The sequence below is a fragment of the Molossus molossus genome, unplaced genomic scaffold (genome assembly GCF_014108415.1).
Source record: "Molossus molossus isolate mMolMol1 unplaced genomic scaffold, mMolMol1.p scaffold_m16_p_14, whole genome shotgun sequence".
Taxonomy (NCBI): Eukaryota; Metazoa; Chordata; class Mammalia; order Chiroptera; family Molossidae; genus Molossus; species Molossus molossus.
Genome location: NW_023425349.1, coordinates 69,714,795 through 69,737,950, shown reverse-complemented (window position 1 = coordinate 69,737,950; position 23,156 = coordinate 69,714,795). Strand labels below are relative to the sequence as shown.

The following is a 23,156-nucleotide window of genomic DNA, read 5'->3' as shown; positions in this document are numbered from 1 at the left end:
ACATCTTGTACCAAAAAACTAAGAAGTGCTCAAAGAATAATGGGATAGATGTCCAAAGGACAGAAGGGCCAGTTTGAAGGGGTTCCCACTGGCCATGGCCAGGGCAGTGTGATAGTAATGAATTTTAACCCTTGAGAAAAATATAAATAAATAAATAAAAGCTCTACCTTGCAGTAGCATGCCTATTAATAATCTAGAAGGAATGATAGAATTAAAAAAGTCACCATTTGTCAACCATAATAAAAAAAAAACGGATTCAGGCAAGGATCATCAGTGAATACTAACACTGGTGGGTCAAAGGTTGATGAGGAATAGGGTATTTACTTAGTTCAGATCGTCTCCCCATAAAATACTTATTTGTTACTATTAATAAGTGCAACATACTTAATAATTTTACAGTGGAAAACCTGGCTGACATCACCTTAACCAAGTAATAAGAGTTACAATCATCAGTAATGAATGGAACACAATGCCATTCATTGTCTCCTGCCACATGCACTAAAAGAATATAGTATACTTTTGTGGTATTTCTGTCAAAAATTAAAAATGTCTCAAGGAAACATCAAGCAAACCCAAACTGAGTGGTATTTTACAGAGTAACTGGCTTATATTCTTCAAAACTATCCAGGATGTGAAAGACAAGAAAATACTGCCCTATTGAAGGAGTCTAAAAAGAAATGACAACCACATCTTGTATCTATAAAGGACATTGTTGGGACACCTGGCAACATTCGGATAGAGTCTGTCAATGAGATGGTGATTTAATGTCATCTCTTGCCTTTATGGTTGGGCTGTGGTTATTTATGACAGCATCCTTGTACTTAGGTGAAACACACTGAAGTGTTACAATGCAATGGGATATCTCCTGGCATTATTCTCAAATGGTCCCAAAGTGTTAACAGCTATGGAATTGAGGAGATGGTATAAAAGGGCTCTGTGTATTACTTTTGCAAATATTTAAAAACTAAAATTATTTCAAAATAAAGATTATAAAAATATATCTATTGGCTCCCAGTTACCCAAAGGCCAAGGTTCAAATCTCTGCCTGTCCTGTAATGTGCTTTACAAAGAAATCTGAATGTATCTTTGATTTAATCTCAGGTCAGCCCCATATAGAGCTCGGCTGAGTACCCAGCAGAACAGTACCCCTCTTCTCTGGCTGGCAAACTCTGCTGCCTCTCAGGGTGGATCCTATACATCCCCCTCCTGTCTCAATACTTTTCTGTTTCCTCCCACTGGGCAGAGCTAGACCTTTCTCTCTGCAGCACACTACTGTCTCCCTCCTCTTAAGGGAACTCTTTTCTTCACTCATCATTATACTGTAGTTATTTGTCTACTTGTTTACCTTTCTTACTAGACTCTGCACTCCACAAGGGTAGCAATGGCTCTGACCTATTCATCTTCCTGTCTCCAGCACCCACTCCAGTGCCTGGCACATCACAGGTGCTCTGGGTGGCACTGTGGCATAATGGAGAAGACCTTGGGCTCTGGAATCGGATTATCTACAAATGAACTGGGCTCTGCCACTCTCTAATTGCATCATCTTGGGCAAGTTACTTAAAAATTTTCATATTTAAAATGAGAATAATAGCATTACCCACTTCAAAAGGCTGATATGAGGTTTAAGTGAGAATATCTAGGTTAAGGGCTTATGCTCAGTGCCTGGCACAGATTAAGGGCTCTATAAACATTAGCTAATATGAACTGTTATTGCTGGGTGCTGCCACATACTTGTTAAATGCATAGGGGATTACTGTGAGGGTAGAGATTAGATAAGAGGACTGAGACTTATCCCGGGACAAAGGAGCCATCGTTTCTGGAGACTGAGGGAGAGAACATGGTGGCATGCCCACACTGACGTACCATTTAAGCCTTCACTGCTAAGCACTGTGACATACACAAGTGGGAAATGTCACCATCTTCAACGTGCTTTCAGCAAAGATGGGGAGACTGACAAACACCCAGAACACAGTAAATAATGTCAGGTGGTGTTGATGAGTTAATTGCTAAACTATTTGACTAACCCATGAGTACTGAGGATTTCAGAAGACAGACAGTGTGGTGCTCACAAACATTCGCATTCATATGACTGATTACAGTTCAGCAAGACTGTTCATCTTCTATCTTTTTGATCTATTTGCTTCCAGCCTACTTTCTTCCCAGAGCATGTCAAGCAGGAGAATGGTACCAAAACTAGGCCCAGTTGTACAGCATTTCTTCAGCCTTCTCTTTGACTTTTCACTGTTATAGAGAAATACCCAAATGCCTGTTTACTGACAGGCAGCTTGATTCAATTAATTGATTAGCATTCTCTCACCAGTGGTCTTCCCCTAAATGAGCTCCTTTCTTTTCCTGAATTACTTTCTTCAAAGAGAGTGAGCTTCCACCAGGCTCAACTACTTGTTGGCTTCCCAACACACCATTTCTCATTTTCATGGGTGTGAATTTGCTTCCAACTCTTCCTGCCTGGAATGTTCCTACCTCAGGGTCTGATTCAAGCCCTTCTTCTTCTGGGAAGGTTTCTCTCATATCTCAACCCACATCAACTACACCCTCTTTGTATTTCTGTTGGATTTACTGTCATTGGATCTTGTTTGTATTCTACAATGATGACCATGTAGCTGTTCTAAGCCAAGGTTAGAGTTATCTTATTTGACATAATTCTATGTGCTTAAAAGTTATTCTCTAGTTATTATCCCAAGTAGAATACAAGGCTTTTAAGACTTGGTATCAAATTTTAAAAGAGAACTGCTTGGCAACTGTCAAATCAGGCCATTAAAATCTCCATTTGTTGATTTTCAGGTGGCATTTCTCATAAAAAGTCCTACAATTGAAGAATTTCTCCCTATTATGGATTGATAATGTACTTCCAAAAAGATATGATGGAGCCCTACCTCCTAGTAGCTCAAAATGTGACCTTCAAATCAGGCCATTAAAATCTCCATTTGTTGATTTTCAGGTGGCATTTCTCATAAAAAGTCCTACAATTGAAGAATTTCTCCCTATTATGGATTGATAATGTACTTCCAAAAAGATATGATGGAGCCCTACCTCCTAGTAGCTCAAAATGTGACCTTATTGGGAAATAGGGTCTTTACAGAGGTAATCAAGTTAAAAATGAATCATTAGGGTGGATCTTAATCTTATATGACTGGTGTCCTTAGAAAAAGGGGAAACTTGGACACAGTCAGACAGGAAAATGACCACATGAAGACGGAGGATTAGAGAGATGCATCTATAAGCCAATGAACACTAAAGATGGCTGGCAAACCCTGAGACTAGGAAGAGGCAAGGAAGGATTCTTTCCCTGCCAGTGTTACAGGGAGCAAGGCCCTGCCAACACAAATTTCAGACTTCCAGCCTCCAGAACAGTGAGAGAATACATTTCTGCTGTTCTAAGACACCCAGTTTGTGGTACTTTGTTATAGTAGACCTAGCAAAGGTTAGTTCCCTTGAGTTAGTTCTTTTACTCCATTTATTTATGTTGTAAAAAGAAACCTTTTGGGACATTTATATTCACTTATTTATTTATTTTTTTTGCAAGTGAAATGCCTGGGAAGGTCAGTCAGTCTTTTATGTCAATATCCACATATCTGATTCTGTTATCTCTTGCAAGATAATTGTTTTTTTCAGCCTTGTAGACTTAATTTTTTAAATCCATCTATGTATTCAACCACTCATATATTATGTAGGTGTAACTGCAACCATGCATTTGTTTGTTAAAAATGTGTTATACATCAAGTGCTATACTGAATAATGGGGAGGCAGGGATTTAAAAAAAAATTCTTGATTATAGGGTCTTCAGAGACAACCACAAGACACTGTAATAAGTGTGATTCATTTATTTATTCATTCAACTAGTGCTTATTGAGCACTTTTTGTGTCCAGACTCCATGTGAAGGAATAGAGTAGTAAAGGAGACAGACATGGGCCTCATTCCCATGGGCTCACAGGTTGGTCTACGAGACAGATAAGCCTGAAGTGATAGGGAAGCATAGAAACATAGACTGGGAGTCAAGAGGGAGGAGATACAGTTATGGAAGGCTTCCCGGAGTTGGTAATGTCTGGGTTAAGTCTTGAAGGGTGACTAAGAGGTGGATAGGCAAAGGAAGAAGTAAAGAGAAGGTATCAGGCAGAATGAGATACAAAAATGCATGAGGTACTTGGAGAAATCAAATTTATCTATTTCCATGCTTGAGGTCGGAGAGACTATTGAACAGAAAGCCTTGTAAGTCCTGGAAAATTCTGGTTCTCACTCCTCTGTTTCCTTTAATGTAATTATGGATGGGTAAGGGAGCCTTGGAAATAGAGGCACTGTGGGCAGTCAAAGCCCTAGTGACCAAGGTGACTTAAGCTCACTACAGTTCATACTCATAGCCACCATGACATTGCTGAATGGCACACCCCTCATCAGGTGAGGGCTGAGTGCTTAGCACGTTACCTTTCTGTCCATCTCAAGGAATGCTAGGCTTCGGTGAGAATTCCTATAGGCCCATGGCAAAAGGTCTAAAGACACAATGCTTCAACAGATCTTCCACCACATTTAATGGGACCATAAATTCAATTCAAATCTGGCTTGACAGAGGAAAACAAAGGATAGAGCTGTTTCTCTTGGAGAGATCACTCTCTTTCACTCTCCAGAGGTTGATATGTGCAGTCAGGAGAGGAAGCCGCTAGCTATTGGTGCAGGGTGTGATTAATTCCATCAGTGCTGGGACGCGCGCGCACGCACGCGCGCGCGCGCACACACACACACACACACACACACCTGCTCTTCACAGACCGGGAATGTTTCTACTCTCACAGATGTTCCAGCCACAGGCCGTGGTGAGCAGCAGCCCTGTACTCTCCAGACCTGAGGGTGTTTACTTGAGGAGTGAGACTGAGACCTTTCACAAATGTTTTCCTATTTGATTACACAAAAATTACCTAACATTATTTTTCAAGTTAGGCTCAAAGATCTCTTTAAATAGATGTATGTTTTACTTTTTGATGTTTTGTTATCTCAGGGTGAGTTAAGGGATTATGGCCAGGGTGAAGTTCGAATAAATTTAAACCTTCATATTAGCATTTATATTGACTTATTAAATCTCTCATTTGTTTTTGATTATCCATGATGCTTACGCATGGCTAGCGCTTTTAACCCTGGAACACCGTTTTTAAATACACTTGGATCTGAATAGTACTGATGAATTGTCCTAAATCCTTGAGTTGTGTTCATCAAGCTGGGGACACATGAGCATGACATCACAGAACCACATGGACCCAGAACTTTGGATTCCAACAGACCAGGATTGGAATTTACTCCCACCTGTGTTTTATAACCTTGGGCAAGTTACCTACTTTGAAAGTCAGTTTCTTTATCTGTAAAATGGGACAACAGGTGCGATAACAGCTTCCAATAGTTACTGGATGCTTGTTGTGTACTACGTACTGTTGTAAGAACTTGATATGTACTAACTCATTGAATTCTCATGGCAACCAAAGATAGAGGTACTAATATTATGCCATTTACATATAGGTTAACTGGAGTAACATGACCAGGGTCACATAGTGAGTCAGTAAGAGTTCCAGGATTCAATCCTAAGTGATCTGCCTCCAGAGTTCTGAACTGTGCCCTTACCTGCTTGCCTCTAGCGTGCACAGGTGCTGGGAACAAAGTACCTCATGGTAGCTGCCATCGTTATTGCTGTCATTGTTGTTAGAAATTATTTCTCATACACAAGAGAGGCCAACACAAAGAATGGGTTTTTGGGGTTCCTTCCCATGTTCCCATTTGTTGTTCCAAGGACTTACTGCTATGATTATACCCAAATCCGAGGAACTATTTTGCTATTCCATTTTGCTTGTTTTATCTTACACTTACAGTAATGAATAGCTTAGCTTCATGCAGACTAACATTCCCTAGGCCACAGAGAACTTTCTAGCTGACCTCTGGTCCTCAGAGCATATTATCCACTTTTCCAGTTAGCAAAAGAGAAATAGTGGGGCAACCTAGTCACTTACTTCTGAGCAAGTACACTGGAATCCATATGACTTCCAAAAAACTGTGGAGAGGGCTTCTACCCCATGCCACATGGAGGTCAGCTGGATTCCTAACCCCTGATATCATTCATTCATAGTGAATTACTAGACAAGTCTTCACGCTCGATGAATGCAGATATTTTCCTTTTTTTCCTTTCATGCCCCACTTGACCTCTTACCCCCCACTCCTCACGCTCAAGGAGGAAGGCATGCTTTTCTTATTGATCAACATGCATATCTCTGGAAAGGATAAAAGATTTCTACCGGAGGTAACTGGTATCTTTCCAGCTGCACATAAAATACTCAGTTCATTTCTATAGTGATAAGGAGGTATAGAAAAAGAATAAAAACTTCTTTCAGTAGTTTGGTAAAAAATTATTTCTTATCCTAGTTAGGAGTATATTATATCTACCTTTGACCACCGGGGTCCCCTATTCTGTCACCCGATTCCAGCTTTTTGTCTTTAGCACAGAAAACTCTTATAAGAGCATGTTCTTCAACAACCAGGCTCTCGTGTAAGTGCATGACACATATTAACTCATTAATCTGCACAGAATCCTTATAAAAAAGTATTATTTTATCTTTATCTTACAGATAAGGAACCAAGAACAAAGAGGGGTTAAGTATCTTGCTCAAGGACACAGAGTTGGTAAGTGGCAGAGGCAGGATGTGAACCCAGGAAATCGGCTGTAGTTCCCACATTCTGATTCACTATGAGTAAAATATTACTATATTCCTTTTTAGGCTTTTAATTTGAGCTCTGCTAGCTATGGCTACTTGGGCAAGTCACTTAATACCATGGGCTTCTCTTTCTTCACAGATAAAATGAGGGAATTCAGCAAAGTTATATCCTAGGACCCTAAAACCCCAGTCACTGAAGGAGATTCATGTATTGAATTTTTAGATTCCAGACAAGTCTATTAGCTAAACTCCTTGCCACTCTCTGGCTTTTTAGAGTGTAAAGAATAAAACCTATGATCTTCTGTTGCTGATAGAGCCGTCGGGGAAGTGATGCATCCAGCTTCTAGTAACTGGTTCACAAAATTGCTGCTCACAGTGCTCCCTGAGGACTGTGGATGCTAGGTGAAGCCTCTAGATCCATCAGCACATCTTTCAATGGGCACAAGCATGAGGCTTTGGAGTGAAGATCATCCACGCTTCCACTTTTTAATTGGCTTTTCAGGTAGAGAGAATTATCTTGAACAAATAGGTCCATTTGCTGTTCAGAAAACCCATCTATTTCAGACACTAGTCTGTCTATAGAGGAGGATTTGGGGTCCCACATGTGATAAGTAACAAACAAACAATCATGGAACTGGCATCAGTGTTAGGAGAGGCTTACATCTAGAGACCACCTATGCTCAGAGAGGCAATGGAAAGGAAATCTTACACATCTGAGGATGAAAAGATGCAGAAAGATGTTGTAACAAAGTATCTGAGATTTTTTTTTTTTTATCCTCACCCGAGGACATTTTCCCCTTTTTTGTTCAGATACAGTGGGAGGGAGGGAGAGAGAGAGAGACATCAACGTGAAAGGGACACATCGAGTGGCTGCCACCCGCACAACCAACCAGGGCCGAGGACAAACTGCAACCGAGGGACGTGCCCTTAGCGGGAACCGAACTCGGGTCTCTCTGGACCGCAGGCCGACGCTCCAACCGCTGAGCCAAACTGGCCAGGGCAGTATCTGAGATTTTTAACATGACTACCATTCTATATGTCAAGGGAAAGGAATACAATGAATGGCCCTCTTTCTAGACCCAGAGAGATCCACAGCTGCAGCAAGACCACGCGCGATGAAAAGTAGTCTACTTCCTGCCAACCTTGTTCTGCAGGACTACCCTCCTGGAGGAGTTAAGTATGCAAGGGTGAGCTGGAAAACAGCACTTTTTTTTTGCTAGATCAAGGGAAGGTCACTCCAGCCCACATGTGGTTTCACTTCGCCCCACCATGGGTCAGTTATGTCGTCAGCCTCCATTAGATGAAAGCTAAAGTGCATGACAGTGCCCATTTCCCGTGAGGTGTTTCTCCGTGTGCCTGGGACGCGCCTCCAGAAGGACGGCGGGGGAGCCCAGCAGGTAACACAGACTGAAGAGGAGAGGAATGAAAGCCTTTCTGGCCCCAAACTGTCATCTTACTGTCTCTCCCCCCCATGCACACAAACAGCCTAACATTAGTGCAAAAAAAAAAAAAAAAAAAAAGGCCACAAAATTGAGCTTGACAGTGGGGTGCACCTTGTGAGGAGGATCTGGCTCCATATTAGCCTCTCCCCACATCATAATCCTGGCACCATTCTCCTCACAAAGAAAGCATTGATCAATGGAATCTGTCTACTTGTGGTGGATTTTACATCAATAAATACCTTGCATATAACAGTTTCCTTCTGTGATTTTCCAGAACTTGAAAAGCTTAGCAGTGTGTAAGCTCTGGGCATTGCAGTCTTTGATTTTGCTGGCTTGCTATGTGGGAAAGAAGCTGGAGCAGGAAAAGTGTCATAGATGGGTGGGAGTCGGGCAGGCAATTGACCACCCACAGACATATATACATATATATTAATTCCAGAAAATGGCCCCAGTAAATGCATCCATGATGCAGAAGCTTTGTTTTCCAGCACGAAGAAATTTAATTCAATTTCGCAAAGAGAATCCCGGACATACTCAGCAATGATCTAGAGAGTCCTCCCACATACACTTCGACTCTAAGAAAGAGGAAACCCATGTTTGACATGTGGGGCTTTTACCAGCGCCAGAGTATAAATGTCCTTTTGTTTACGCCTTAAACGTCCAAACAGCTTGAGCGTCAGTGCCCAGGCTGAGGTTTCTCGGTACTGCTGCTGTCTCTCTGTGCTAAGCAGACCTTCCAAGGACATCTGTACAATAAGCACGTGTTAGGAAGACAGATTCGATAGCGGGGCCCTCAAAACTCACCCTCTGACGTATTTCATGTGGCAGGAGATGAAGCAGTAGTTTAAAAGAAGAAATACTGAGGAAGTAATAATTCAATATCTTGTATTTACAAAACACCAAGTTTTGCAGAATTCAGAGACCTTTCCAAAACGAATCTAAGAGCTGGTGACCCTCAGTTTACAGTTGAGGGAAGTGGCAGGATTTGGGGAATGTGAGAGCCAAGTGGTCCTGCTCTTTTCCAAAGTCCTCCACCATCGCCTGAAGGCGCAACACACTGTACTAGACTCCAGGTCCCTCTTTACCCTCCTGAGCCATCAGAGCTGCCTAAGGAGCTAGAGCTCACAAGAGATAATCAGGGACCAGGTATTCCCGGCTTAGCCCGCAGCCCTGTCCTCTGCAACAGAGCTCAGTGTCCTTCCTTCAGGGAGAAAGGTGACAGCCCCAGGTCCCTCAGAGCTGCCTAAGGACAGCGTGGTACCTTGGAGAGGGCATAGAAGTTACAGATAAATGATCAGACTTCTAGTTCCAGTTTAACCTCTAGGGACAGAGATACACTATATCTGGTAGTAAATTAATCTGACCCACTTAAAATAGTTGTCATAATTATTATTGGATTACATGCTTATGAGACACAACTGTATCAGCTCCCTGGGAATTAATTGAGAGCAAACAGACATACTATTATAATACAGGAGAATCAAGCATTTTCAGGTTTATCAGATTGAAAGGGGACAAAAGGCAGGACACAAACTTGCCCCAAGGGCCTTTGAAACACCTGGAGAAATGTGTAAGTAGCATATCAATGACATGTTTGATTAGGATTTTAGGAAAAAATAGTTTGATATCTGAGAACAAGAGACTCAGCTCAGTGGCCACCTTCTCTGGGTCCCCTCTTATGTGGATTAGGTGACTCCTCTCAGTATTTCCAGAAGAGAGTCATTCTTGTCCCCTGTGACCATTTTGACTGCACTGTGATGATCTGTCTGTGTATTAGACTTGTCTGTTTCTTCAGAGCCTAAAACACAGCAAGAAATTAATAAGTGTTTGCTGAACTGAGCTGGATTTTCCTATCACCAGTAGAAAATGCCCCCCTCCCCCCAGGAGCTAGAGCTCACAAGAGATAATCGGGGACCAGGATTCCCGGCTGAGCCCGCACCCTGTCCTCTGCAACAGAGCTCAGTGTCCTTCCTTCAGGGAGAAAGGTGACAGCCCCAGGTCCCTAAGTGCACACAAATCACTCACATTCTCCAACCCAAGCACAGCTTCTTAGAGTATTAAATTTAAAAAATCACAGCTAATACCTGTTACTATTTCCTGAGCAATTAATAAGCTAAGCTCTTAACATACACATCCTTACAGGATATATCAGAGTTGAAGTTGAAGAAACTGAAGCTCTGAACAGTTAAACCACCTGCCCAAGACCAAAAGCAAGTAAGTTGTATGGCCCGGATTTTACCCCCGGTTTGTAAAACTCCCAAACCCATGTTCTTAAGGCTGGAATGAAGGATGGGGATCAGTTACTCACACCTTAGTGTGAATTTGTCTAGGTAGTTTTATTTTCCTACTTCTTAGTTGAGTGGAACTGGATAAATGGGGGTAGTTTGGAGAAAAAGAGTTGAAAGCATTTGGATCCTGCACACATGGTAGAAAAGGGTCATCTGGGAATTTGGGTGGTCAGAGGGCAAGGTGATTAGGATTAAATCTCTGGGAGAGAGACGAGAGAGGTGCCAGGAAAGAGTGAGAGAAGAGGGTGGCACAGTAAAGAAGGAAGGCACCCAAGGCTGCACTGGGGAACTGGGGAAAGAGGGGTGTGTGTGTGTGTGCATGTGTGTGTGTAAGGGAGAAATGGTGTTTATAATTTACATGAACAGGCCATCAGCTAAGCTAAAACTGAGCCAGTGGTTGTTGGTAGAGGCAGAGCAAAGATGCAAAGCTCCAAGATAGTCCCCAATGTGGTCCAGATTCAGAAGCCCAGCCTGCATCCCTCTGGATGACTTAGTATTTTGTATAAAAATGTTTTCTTAGAAACCAAGTACTTTGCCTAATGACTCAGTATTGGGTTTTAAGACATTCACTTAGATCTACTTGGTTTCTCTTTTAGCATGGCTCATTTCCTATATGTTTGCTTTGTCCCGAGAAGTGTGTACTTGAATTTTTTTCATTATCCCTTACGCACTAGCTTTTACCAAGAGTCTAGTTCTACCCTTGGCAACTGAGAGTATGAGATGGAGCTTAACTACTGGAGGTAAAAACGAAGAGCCTGTTAACTTGGGTGTGATTTCCACCAGGTTAAAAGCTTCTGTGGGACTGTTCTTTTTACTGTGGGAGTTCTCACACCTGGATGGGGGATGGAGAGAGGGAGGGATAGAGGAAGGGAGAGGGGAGGTGTAAACACCATTAACAGAGGCAAAGACTGAAACACAAACTCTTCAGTGACATCTTTGGAATTAAACAGACCTTGTTCCATTCTGAACCTGCCACCGGCTAATGACATGGTCTGCTTAAAGGCTCAGTTTCCTCAGCTATAAAGTTAGGGAGGAATAGTAAATCCTCACAGAACTGTGGGGAAGATTAAACAAAGTAACATATGTAAAGTGATGCGCACAGTGACCAGCACGCTGTAAGCTCCCGGTAAACGGAAGTCCGTAGGGAAACCCTCCCTTGCTCAAAGATGGCCTGGGGGGTAAGCTAGAGTGGGGTGCAGGACGACCGTGCCTTCCCTGCACCCTGGCTTGGATTTCCCTTCTTTCCTTCTTTTCTCTCCTTTATTCTCTTCCTTATTTCCGTCCTTCTTCCCTCTCCTCCTCTCTCCCACAAGTATTTGAGGAGACAACTGGCTAGGAATAACATTATTTACATAAGCTCTCTGGTTTCTTCCTGACTTATCACAGGCTTTTCTGACCACCACGACACAGCTGCTCACTTCCAGGACTCACACCTCACTTGCCCACGGGCCTTCCTTCCTTCCATCGTGTCACACAGGATATTAACTTTCTAGGAATATTTGGACTCTGTCTCCCCCGATCCCACTTCATCATCTCATTACTGTTCTTAAAAAAACACACCTTATTGGATTAGGTGTTAAAGTCAAACGGAACGTCCCAACAACTGCCACCTTCTGCAGGCTTGGTGGAGTCGGTGAGGAGCTGCTGCTCTGCTTCCTGGTCTAGGACGGCCTGACCCGGGCCCTAAGGGGCCTGGTGCGCTGCACAGAGAGCTGGCTCCAAGCGAGGTTCTGTCCACAGCCTCCCCTTCGTTCTGCTCCCATACTAGCTGGTTATGAAAGTTTAGGAATAAATTGCAATGACTATATCGTCTGATGTCCTGCACAGGGGATGAAGAGGATGGCAGTCTCTTATTTTCTTTTATTTTTAAATTATTTTTATTAATTTATTTTTGTTACAGATGTTTCTCCTTTTCCCCCCACTGACACCCTCAACTCTTATTTTCTTGAGCAGCTACTCTATGAGGTAGGAACTGGAGTGCTTTACATACAGGGTGTGGCAAGGAGGTTTACAGTGGTTCATATGAAAAATAATATAATTAATAAATAATAATACAAGAATAAATTTTTTGTTTCACATACTCATAACTGTAAACTTTTGCCCCACCCTGTGTATGACCACCTTCACAAGCCCTCTCTGTGGTCTGAACAATTATCTTTGCTCTATAGTTGAGGACAACTAAATTCTGGAGGCCAGAGTAGCCAGCCTAAGGCCACGAGGCGAATGGGAGAGCCCATCTCTGTTCGACTTCAACACCCATGATTCCCCCCTTATTCCAGGCAGTGTCCCTATTCCTGGTGGGGAATATTTAGCTTTGTCATTGCCAAAGTTCCCTTTAGGGTCTTGTCCTGATGTTGCCCCATTTCCAAGTGTCGCCAAGATTTCTGTTGGAAAAAATGTGGTGCCTGATTAAGAAAGAAAATCACGCTAAGAGGATAATGAGCTACCTCCCCCAGAGGCACACACGCCATCAAAGTAAACCCTGGCTTCGGTATCTCACACCACTGCTAACAGCAGAGTAAGTGCCAAGTTCTATGCACCCTGGGGAGAGAGCCCTGCTTGGCTGTTCGAGTCACATGAGCAGCCAGCTCTGGCCAGTGAGGAAGGTGCGTATGTCTTCCACTCAGAAACCAGCGTCAACAGCAGTGAGGTACAGAGAACACACCACCTGCCCATGTCTGCATCTGTCTAGGCCTCAAGGACAGCCACTCCACACATGAAATCAGAAGCCCAGTGAGAAAGTAATGAGCACCTGGTGGGCCTGGGAGCTGTGTTAATTGCGCAGTAATCATTCTAGGCTTCACTGCGTCACTAACACAAACACCAAAATGTCCTGAAGCCCTGGGGAAGACAACTGGACAAAATGATGAAGAAAAAGCAATGGTAAAGGCAAGAGTAAAGGGAGAATGCTGATTCGCCACAGGAAAGGCGGTGGTGGGCTGGGCTCTGCTTTGTGACAGATCTTTCTGTCACCTGGCAGATAACCTGAGAACTGCCGGACCTCGGGCTGGCTCCGTGACAGGAACAATATTTCCAGCGCGATGAACTCTGTCTGAACTGTGTCCTCCAGGTTCCTGGGCACACACTAGAGCGTTCCCCTCTCCACTGCCTCATGTTCACGTTGCTTAAATGTCTCTTTTTCTCCATCTCTTTCTTGTCTTTTTCCTACTTCTTCGTTTACCAAGCTTAGGGAACACGGGAACAGCAGATCCCTAGCACTAAGGTCATAGAAAAGCTCTTCATCTCAAATTGCGCACGCAGCCTTCTTTCAGAGTCTCCGATGGAGTCACTGGGCACACTTAGGGGCAATAATTTTCGTCTCAAAGCGTTGGCCAAACCATTGCTCTTAACTCATTGTTTCAGGACTTTTGAAACACTGGATTATAGGGAAGGTAAAAAAAAAAAAGTAGGAAGGATTTACCCTGGGAGTCTCTACTCCACTTCTGTTGATTGATTTGTAAGCTGGAAGATTTTGAACTATAAAACTCCAATGTTTCCTCACCATATCCACAGCAGAAAGCTATCTGGTGGGGTATGCTCACCCCTGTGGTGCTTGCTAGCAATGGGGTTGGTTACCGGTACAGACACGTCAGCTCTTGCAGCAGTGAGGAGGAGGTTGTCGAGTTTAATAACTATCTTGACAAGGGTAGCACTTAAAATGTCCTAGATAAAAACAAAGGGAATGGCTTCTCCAGGGCCATTCCCAAAACCCTGATTCAGGAACAAACTGGGTTTGTTCATCACTGAGTCCCCAGCACAATGCCCAGCACGAAGTAGGCAAATAAATATTTGTTCAATGGAGGTTGAAAGAAGAGAAGTTCTAGTTACATTAAAGGGCCTATAAAAGTCTGAATCAAGGGATACAGGTCATTTTGTATCCTTCCACACATGGACAAACACTAGGAAGGTATAAATACGTTTGTCACTTCAGTGTTTTCTCATCCTCGCTGCCTGAATGCTCTCATCTACATTTCTCTTATGAAAATGTAAGTCTTGTTCCCTGTAGACTTCTCATGGCTCTTGAATTTATAGTTAAAGCCAGTTCCTGTTTTGTGACTCATAGAGGCACTTTGTCTTCAGGACTTAAATCTGACTCAGGTATTTTTCTAATAGAATTTGCTTTTTCTCTCTTTCTTGAAAACTTTAACCCTGTGGATAATTATCATTGCCTTCAAAGAATCACAGAATGTTGGGAAGGCCTCAGGGATCACCCAGCTGCAGCTCTCATTACTTCCTTTACGATACCCTACTTCGGGCTCTTTTCTCCTGCAGGTGGACAGATGAGTCCACATCATACAGGGTTGATCGTGGGAGCATACAAAATGCTAACATACTTAAGGGAAGAGTCATCATTAATTTCAATGAAAGTGTAACGGTGTACATCACACAGAGCACACTATTTGTGATTCTCCATGAGAAAAAGTGTGATGCCCGTAATATAAAAGTTAGCCACCATGACACTTTAGGACTGTTGGATGAGCAGTCAGAGGCAACATTCTTCAAGAGAATTTGCTCTTTTGCTCCAACTCCCTTCAGTGGTTCTCCATTGACTAAGGGACATCAAATGCAAGCAACTTAATTTAGCACATTGGGCTGTCCTGGATCTGGCCCCCACCCACCCTCTAAAACTAGCCTGCATTTCTTGGCCTTTCCTTGGTGTTCATGCTTTTCCTTTCTCCTGCAACATCTGTCCTCTCTCTTCTTCATCTGGGTAACTCCTACTCATGCCTTATGCTTCAGCACAGGCCTTGCCTCCTACAGGAAGCCTTCCCTCAGCCTCACACTCCCACCGAGCCCCATGCTTGTCTCATTCACAGCAGTGACTGTTTTGAAATCTTCCTCCTCCATGAAGCCATAACTCCTTTAGAATAGGGCTTTGTCTTCTAGTCACCTCTGAGGACCGAATACAAGCAGACTGTATACATGAAAATGCCCAGTTCACTTTTATTTTTTAATGAATTGAGATGTAAAATACTTTCTGCCATATTTGTTTTGTGCATAAGGTTAACTTTAGTCCATGGTCTGTAGAAGGAACTTCCCACAGTCCAGGCAGAATTACGTGGCCTAAGGGGCTGTCCGATGACACGGATGTTCAAAACCAAGGACAGCCTCCCCCTTAGGACTTCATTGCATGGCTTTGCCTAAAGCCGATGTTTCTACCTTATTAGAAAAAGTTATTTGTGCTTTAAGGTGACATGATGGGAAGGTAGACCCAGTCCTTTGATTTTTACCCCAGATTCAGGCAACAACTGAATCTATGTATGCAGAGTGATTTCTAGTATCATCAAAGCTCAGTTCACAGAGGTTTGAGGTTGATAGAACAGATGGTGTATAACCAGGGAAAGGGCTGTCTTCAAGAGAAATAAAGATTTAAGCCCTGAGGCAAATATACATAAGACATTTACTCTGGTTGATGTCAAAATGCTGCTGGGGACAATTCTGATCACTGAGCCAACACATTCCCTGGTAGAGAAGTAACAGAGGCGGCCATTGGGCCAATCAGGTCCAATAGTTAAGAAACAGGTCGTGGCAGGTTCCTCTGTTGTAACTTGTTCATCAGTGGAAGAATAGAGAGGGGCAGTGTAATTACGCATCTGGGTTTACCAAGGAGACTGACGATAATAAGCGTTAGTTCTCCAAAGGCGCCTGAGTATTGCCTCCGAGTCTGGACTCAATTTCTGTGGACGCCGGTGAGTTCGGTGTGCTTTTGCTTTAAGCACTTAAAAGTTAGTATCAACAGAGCCAAAAGGCAGCATGTGGAAACTTTGGGAACACAGCAGAAGATAAACCAATATTCAGAGAGCACGCTGAAACAGTAACCTTAAAATAAGTTGTCAAAGGGAAAGGTGCCTGCGAAGGTTTGAAAGCTCCAACAAATAAATTAGAACGTGGTTGTGTAAAAAGGTGACACCTTCTGCTCCAGCCGTTGTAGGCTCATATAAAAGAAAATCAGAAATTGAAAATCATTTGGTGCTAGTACGCATGGCTTTTGTTAGTGTACAATAAAATTGGCATTCTGAAGTTTGCTTTTAAAGAGGGGACTCTGTGACCTTTAAGATGTTTTTCTTAACTCTCTCATTTCAAATAGGATTCCCAAACTTCTTTGTAGTTCTCACTGGTTCTGGGAACCACCCTAGGTCTGAGAAAAGAGATTGGGATTGGGGCGGGGGGCAGAAACCAAGTAATGTTCTTGGAATTATGAGCTTCCTCCCCCCTTTACTGTTTATCTGTTCTGTACCACTCAGCTGTTCTCTGTTGCAGAGAAATAAAAGTTTAGTTTAAAAAGTATGTTAGAACAAAGCTGCAGAAATTGCCTGGAATTTCCTTCATTTTCAGCCATCTGGCTTTCATTGCTTACTTCTTTCCCCTCCTCCAGGTACGTTTACCAAATCTTTTCAACACACACTGGCCAAGCTATCAAATGCTTATAATTAATAACAGTCAAACTCCTTTTTTTCCCTTTCTTTTAAGGTAGTGGTTTCTGGCTTTCCTTGGCTGCTCATGTCAGTGCTAGTACAAACCCGGGAGATGGTAAATAAAGCCTTAGTTGAATAAGAGAGAAAAAACTAATCAAATTTGAGTTAAGTCCTCAATATAAAAACTTGTTTTATTTAAAAATAAAGTATTTCTCACCACGAAATAAGAGGGAAGAAGAAAATTAATTTTTCTGAGTGCCCACTATGATTCTCTTTCAGAGATGAAGAATCGGAGGATCTGAAAAGGTGCATGATGTTCTTAAGGTCACGCAGCTAAACATGACACAGCAGAAGTGGAATGCAGGTGTCACGCTATCTGCTGGTGTAATTTTGGTGCTCTCATGGGTGGGAAAGATCCTTAGTGAACATTAATTAAGTGAAAAATCAAGTTGCCGACCAAGATGTAAATATAATCCCATTTACAAAGGGAAGGAAAACTTATATACTTGTGTGTTCATATATGTATATAAATTCATAGAAAAAGGTCTAGAAAGGCATGTACCAAACCATCAGAGTGGTTCTCTCTGGGGAAGACGGGAGTGGAACTGTCGTGTATGGTGGAGGAAGGGGAGCGTATACCTACCTTTCTTTCTTGATCACTTCTGCTACGCTTGACTTTTAAAGAATGAGAATATTCATGCATTATGTGGATAGTTACTATAACACTCAGAAAGCTTTCTCATTGGGAACAGGAGGCAGACCTCTGTCCTAATGATTGATCTTAGCTTCTTTTTGGGTATTTTTCCCATTAGTTGGTCTAACTCACCAGTGAGGTTGGTGAGGCTTCCTGACTCAAATTACTCAGATGATGGTCAAGGTGCCTAAATGAGTCCTCCTCCTTGTAATGATAACTTCTTTGCTATCGACTTTGATGAAAAGTTCTCACTGTCAGTTCAGCAGCAAAAAGAATCCTAATTTCTTCCAGCCGATTTTAGGTAAGGTGGTTAAGGGATTAACACCTGTCCTCATGATATACATTACCATCCATCTCTTCCAATGAGCAAACTCCTTTCTGGACAATGCTAGCAATTCAATCACCAATTGTGCGCACATCCCCTGTCTTAAAGCTTGCCTGCTGATTCTTATTTTGAGGATACTTTACCATATGTGATTGCTAATGTAAAGGGTTACTCATCCTAAGGCTATTTATAATTTAAATTGGTATTTAAAGCCTTCAATTTAAGGGAGGGACTCTACTGATGGCATTTCAGTGCCATCTCGTAGGTGAGAGAGAGAATGGGGGGGGGGGGGGTTGGGAGCAGACAGCACCGGGCTCTTCCCAGCTAGTATTAATAATAGGGTCTAAACACGACTACACGTGAATGTGGCCCTAGTCCCTTACACTCATTCATTCAGTAAACAATTAGCCCTGCTATGGGTCAGATAGTGTGCTAGGCATTAGTTGCAGAGAGGAGGGGACCATAAAGCTGATAGCAAGGACTTTAAAATATAGTTCTCTCAAATTGATAACACTTATTTTTTAAAGTTCCCTAAAAAAGTGCCGGCAGCCGTGCGCATGCGCGCACACACAGGCCAGTGTCTCGCTGGAGAACATGCCCTTCCTGCTGTGACGCGCTGGGGGTGAGGGCGCATCTGCCTGGAGCTGGTGCGAGTCGGCCGTGTGCTTCTGGCACCAGCTCTGCCGTTGGCCAGCGTCAGTCAGGAGGGGCATGCAAGCCCTGCAGAGCTGCCCAGACAGGACATGCCTGGGCCTTGGTGTTCACCCTGTGACCCGATGGCTCTGACCACACACAGGAGGAGAAGCGGCTTCCTAACTGCTGTTCAGCAGAACTAACAACTGCCCAGGGAAGCTACCTAACCAGCGGCCTCCTCTCAGAGATGTAAGCCCAATGTCCAAGGCTTGAGACGCCTTTTCTGTACGTCCCATGGAAATGGCTATGGTTTGTTGAACACATGGATATCACAGACCAAGAGCCCAAAAGCCAGTGTATTGAAACTCGGGGCCCAGCAGAGGACACCCTAAAATGTGCAGGAAACACTGATCCATGCACAATAAGAATTTCTGTGAATTAAAGATCTAAATTACTCCCACTGAACAGAAGTGTTTGAGAAAATACCACCACACTATTATGTCCCTACCAAACACACTTTCTCTTTCATGTACACTTTACACCAACCTTTAGAAAGAGCTATTTTTACCCCTTGTTGTCAAACTGAAATATTCCACAATTTACTTCCACACATTTCTCATTTTGTTGTTGTTTTGTTAATCCTCACCCAAAGATATTTTTCCATTTCTTTTTAGATAGAGTGGAAGAGAGGGAGGGAGGGGAAGAGAGAGAGAGACAGAGAGAGAAAGCAAGAGACAAACATTGATGTGAGAGAGACACATTGATTAGTCGCCTCCTGCATGACCCTGACTGGTGCTGCGAATCAAATCTGCAAGCCACATATGTGCCCTTGACCGGGAAACAAACCTGCAACTCTTCGGTCTGCAGGCCAACATTCTAATTTCTGGGCCAAACCAGCCAGGGTCACACATTTCTCATTTTGAAGATGAAAATCTGCTTTGGCTCTTTGATAGGACGAAGAGAGCGAGTCATACCAGTGCACTGTACTTGTGCCCATTTTGTTGTTTTAATTAGCATCAACCTACAAGTGCTCATCTGTGTATGGCTGGCCCAAGAAATCTCTGCTGAGCCCAATAAGAGAGGTCTCGCCTGTCAGTCTGACAACTGGCTAGTGGAAAATCAAAGCACCGAGTATCTCTGGACCAAATGAAATCAAGGTAAGTGTAACAAGAGTTCTTGTCTGGGACTCAGTATAAATTAAGCTCATCTAATTTAACCATTGTCACTACTTGGAGGATGAGAAGTAAAATCTTGTGTCCTCTTCCTTCTGCTGCCCAGAAAGGAACAGGTTTAGTGGCTGCAAACCCCAGAAGATTGTCAGCTAGTCCCAGGCACTGAGTCCTCGCCATTGCTTCAGCTCCTCCCAGCACGGGGATGTCATTGCAACACTGGAATGTGGCTAGAAAGATACTTATGCTTGTCTTTAAAGTGACAGTAAATAAGCAGACATAAATGACATAAATTATGAGCACAATAAAGCAGCAGTAGTTGTCACTCTTCTATCTACAGAAGAATGAAGAGTCAGGGGATATGCTGAAGTCACTCAGTTTCTTCCTATGTGGGGACAACACTGTCAACCAGAAGGGCTTTGTACCCCTTGCCCAAGTAATTAGGTCTTAGATTCACCCAACTGGAGAACAATGAAGTTAGGATGGAGATGTCAATTTAGGTCAGGCAGAAATAGACAAGAGGCCCGGCTGGTGTGGCTCAGTGGTTGAGCGTCGACCCATGTACCAAGAGGTTGCTGGTTCAATTCCTAATCAGGACACATGCTCAGGTTATAGGCCAAATCCCCAGTGAGTGGCATGCAGGAGGTGTTCAATCAATGTTCTCTCTCATCAATGTTTCTATCTCTTCCTCTCCCTTACTTGCTCTAAAATCAATAAAGAAAAAAAAAATTAAAAAAAGAAATAGAAAAGAGGTTTGTCAGTATTCCATGCACTGGATCTAGTGTTTTTGGGTCTAGCTCTTAACTCTTTTACGGGCTGCCGTTCCCTTGAGTGCAGTGCTGGTCCAAGCAGTGGCTGACTGATTTTCTGGTTCCTGGTAGAATATGGCCCTCGTGGCCCTCCTCACTGCTGCCTTTGAAAGGGGAAGCCAGGCCCAACATTCAGATCAATATATGGAATAACTCTGGTGACCAGCAGAAGTATCACCGTAAGACTGTGCCCTAATCTGGTGTGAGTGATATCATTGTGATAACCCAGTTATTAACAACAGGAAAGGAGTAAAGGGGAGCTGTAATTTAGACACATGACTAGTAAAGTCTGTGTGATGTGGGGAAGGGTGCTAGCTTGTCAGTTACACCTGGAAATGGGTCATTGGACAGGATAGGCGTGGCCATTGCAAACAAGGGATAATTTGATACTTAAGCTTCTGAACAAAGGAGTCCCATCCCCTTGGTTTGCTCTCTTGTTGAAGGGGGCACACTCCCCTGCAGTTGCCCACCTGGCTCACAGCCACATGGACTCCACACAATGGACTGATGAATTGGAACTAGCCTGATGTTTCACCAGACTTAACTCCACCATGAAACGGAAACTTCGGACACTGGTTTTGCTTTTAGTTTTGCTGAATCTCCAGCTGTACCTCTTCCAGAACTGGTTTAAGGGAAATGGGACTTCACAAACCGAGGGATAGAACTCCTTGCAAATAAAACTTTCTACCACATCTCATTCTCCTGTGGGGGCCTCTGGAAGTGCTTATTACAGAGGTGCCCCAAGAGCCTCACTCCCACTGGTGACAAAGAAGGACCATCCATGCAATTCTCTGATAACATGAGGAAGCTTGTAAGTTACATTCTCCAAGTCCCAAAGAAAGGCATCTACTTGGCTGAGGAATAAGTCAAGGAGCAACCACTTGATCAGCAAAATATTATTAATTCCTGAAGGCAACACATGGCTTCTTACAGGATACAATGCAGAAACAGAAGAGATACCATTCAGAAACAGCATTCCCCTCCTGTCTAGGATATGACCTTATCTGGTAACATTCTTCATCCCATCAGCTGACTTGAAAGTCTGGCTTTGGCTCCTTAAACATCTCCCTTAAAACCAGAATTATAGATGAGATGGTTTAGTTTCTACAGAGATTTGCTCCAGAGAAGTGTCAGAAGGCAAGTCTCTCAAGACACCATAAAATTGTGTGGACTGAAGCAGTGATTGGATAGACTAAGTAAGACTCAAGGTTGAGTAATAATGAGACCCAGGCAGGGCTGAACAATAAAATGCTCTAATTGATTTTATGCATGTGAAATGACACCCACCCACCCCAGAGCATGCTATAATGAATCCGCATGCTGTGTGCATAAGATTTACAGTGGATCGATTATACCACCCAGATGCTCCACGAGCCAGTCATTACTGTGGTGTGAGGGCTTGGGACACAGGCTAAAAGGTGGCAGAGACCATGAAGTCTGTGGTCGGTTCACATGCCCTCCAGGAGAAAGCCGCCACGCGGCCCCTGCTCACGCCGGCCAGGCCACAGGACTCGCTTCAGCGCATGGAGCCTTCTGGACCCTGAGAATGACCACTGGGCTGGAATTCCAAAGCCCTGGTTTCAATTAAATTTAAGTGGATTTGACTCACAGTTTGAACTGATGCTAATTGGTTTTCAAAACACTGGGTAACAATAAGTGTTCTGGACTTGCCCATGGACGGATGCACCCAGCTCTGAACACGCTCCTGGGTAGCAGGGCAGGCAACATGCCTGTTACCTTGATGGGCAGGGATCCAAACTGCAGGCTTTCAGGAGCTTTGGGGGCCGGCGGCTGGTCACGCACAGGTTCTCATCAGCAGGCTCCCGCGTCTGTTTGTTCAGGCAGCTCACCACAGCCTCCTGGACACCTGTGTACAAATCACACTGTCAGGCCAGAGTGGGCGTGTGCGGGGTGATGAAGTGTAGACAAGGCAGCTGGTGGGAGGTCTCTGTGATTGGTAGGACTCTTACTGCATGTCAGAGACAGCAGTTTAAAGCCCAGGATGGCCCATCTTGTCAAACATCGTGCAATCTGGGGAAAAGTCCACAAAAGCTTGCACCTCTCTGTAAGTGTGCCCTTTGAAGAGCTCAACTCCCCCGAGAGTATAGGCTGCTACCAGTACTGTTGAAATGCTTTAAAAAATGCCATCAAGCTCTATAGCTGCCAGTGCCAAAATGTCATAATTTAATGCAGAAGGAGAACAGGGTGACAAAAAAAAAAATGGCCCCAGGACCTTTGCACGTTACATTTTAATCAACAGGAGATTGTTATGTTGGAAGGGAGGCCAGGAGCCATGTTTTAATATCCAGAAATCTGTAAACTGCTGTTCTCCTGGGACCTTGCATCCAGCACTCCAGTTTTTTGTTCGATTTCCTTTGGATTCTGGTTCATTTCTTTAGTGACCTAGGTCAATTCTTTTAGAACAAAGAGAACAAGATGCACAATGATGACATCCATGGAAGACAATCTTCTGTGTACCCATAGAAACGTGTGCCACTGACACCTGTGTGTCTCTGACTCAGAGCTACTAAACAGGAGTTTGAACAGTGATGGGCACAAGGTTACTTGGCAGGTCTTCTAAGGTGGTGGGCAGCATCCATCATAAAGTCTTTTATGGAATAAGGGAGCATTTAATTGGGTAAGACCATTACCTTACCAGACCAGACTTTTCATTC

General features: G+C 43.5%; 1 protein-coding gene across 1 annotated transcript in view; it reads right to left on the bottom strand.

The window, feature by feature from the left end:
- Positions 1–23,156, bottom strand: part of ADAMTSL1 (ADAMTS like 1) — a 696,807-nt gene that overhangs the window by 155,304 nt on the left and 518,347 nt on the right. Inside the window, exon 16 of the mRNA XM_036260364.1 lies at positions 22,219–22,348. Coding sequence (XP_036116257.1) covers positions 22,219–22,348 — 130 coding nt within the window. The remainder of the gene's footprint in view (positions 1–22,218; positions 22,349–23,156) is intronic.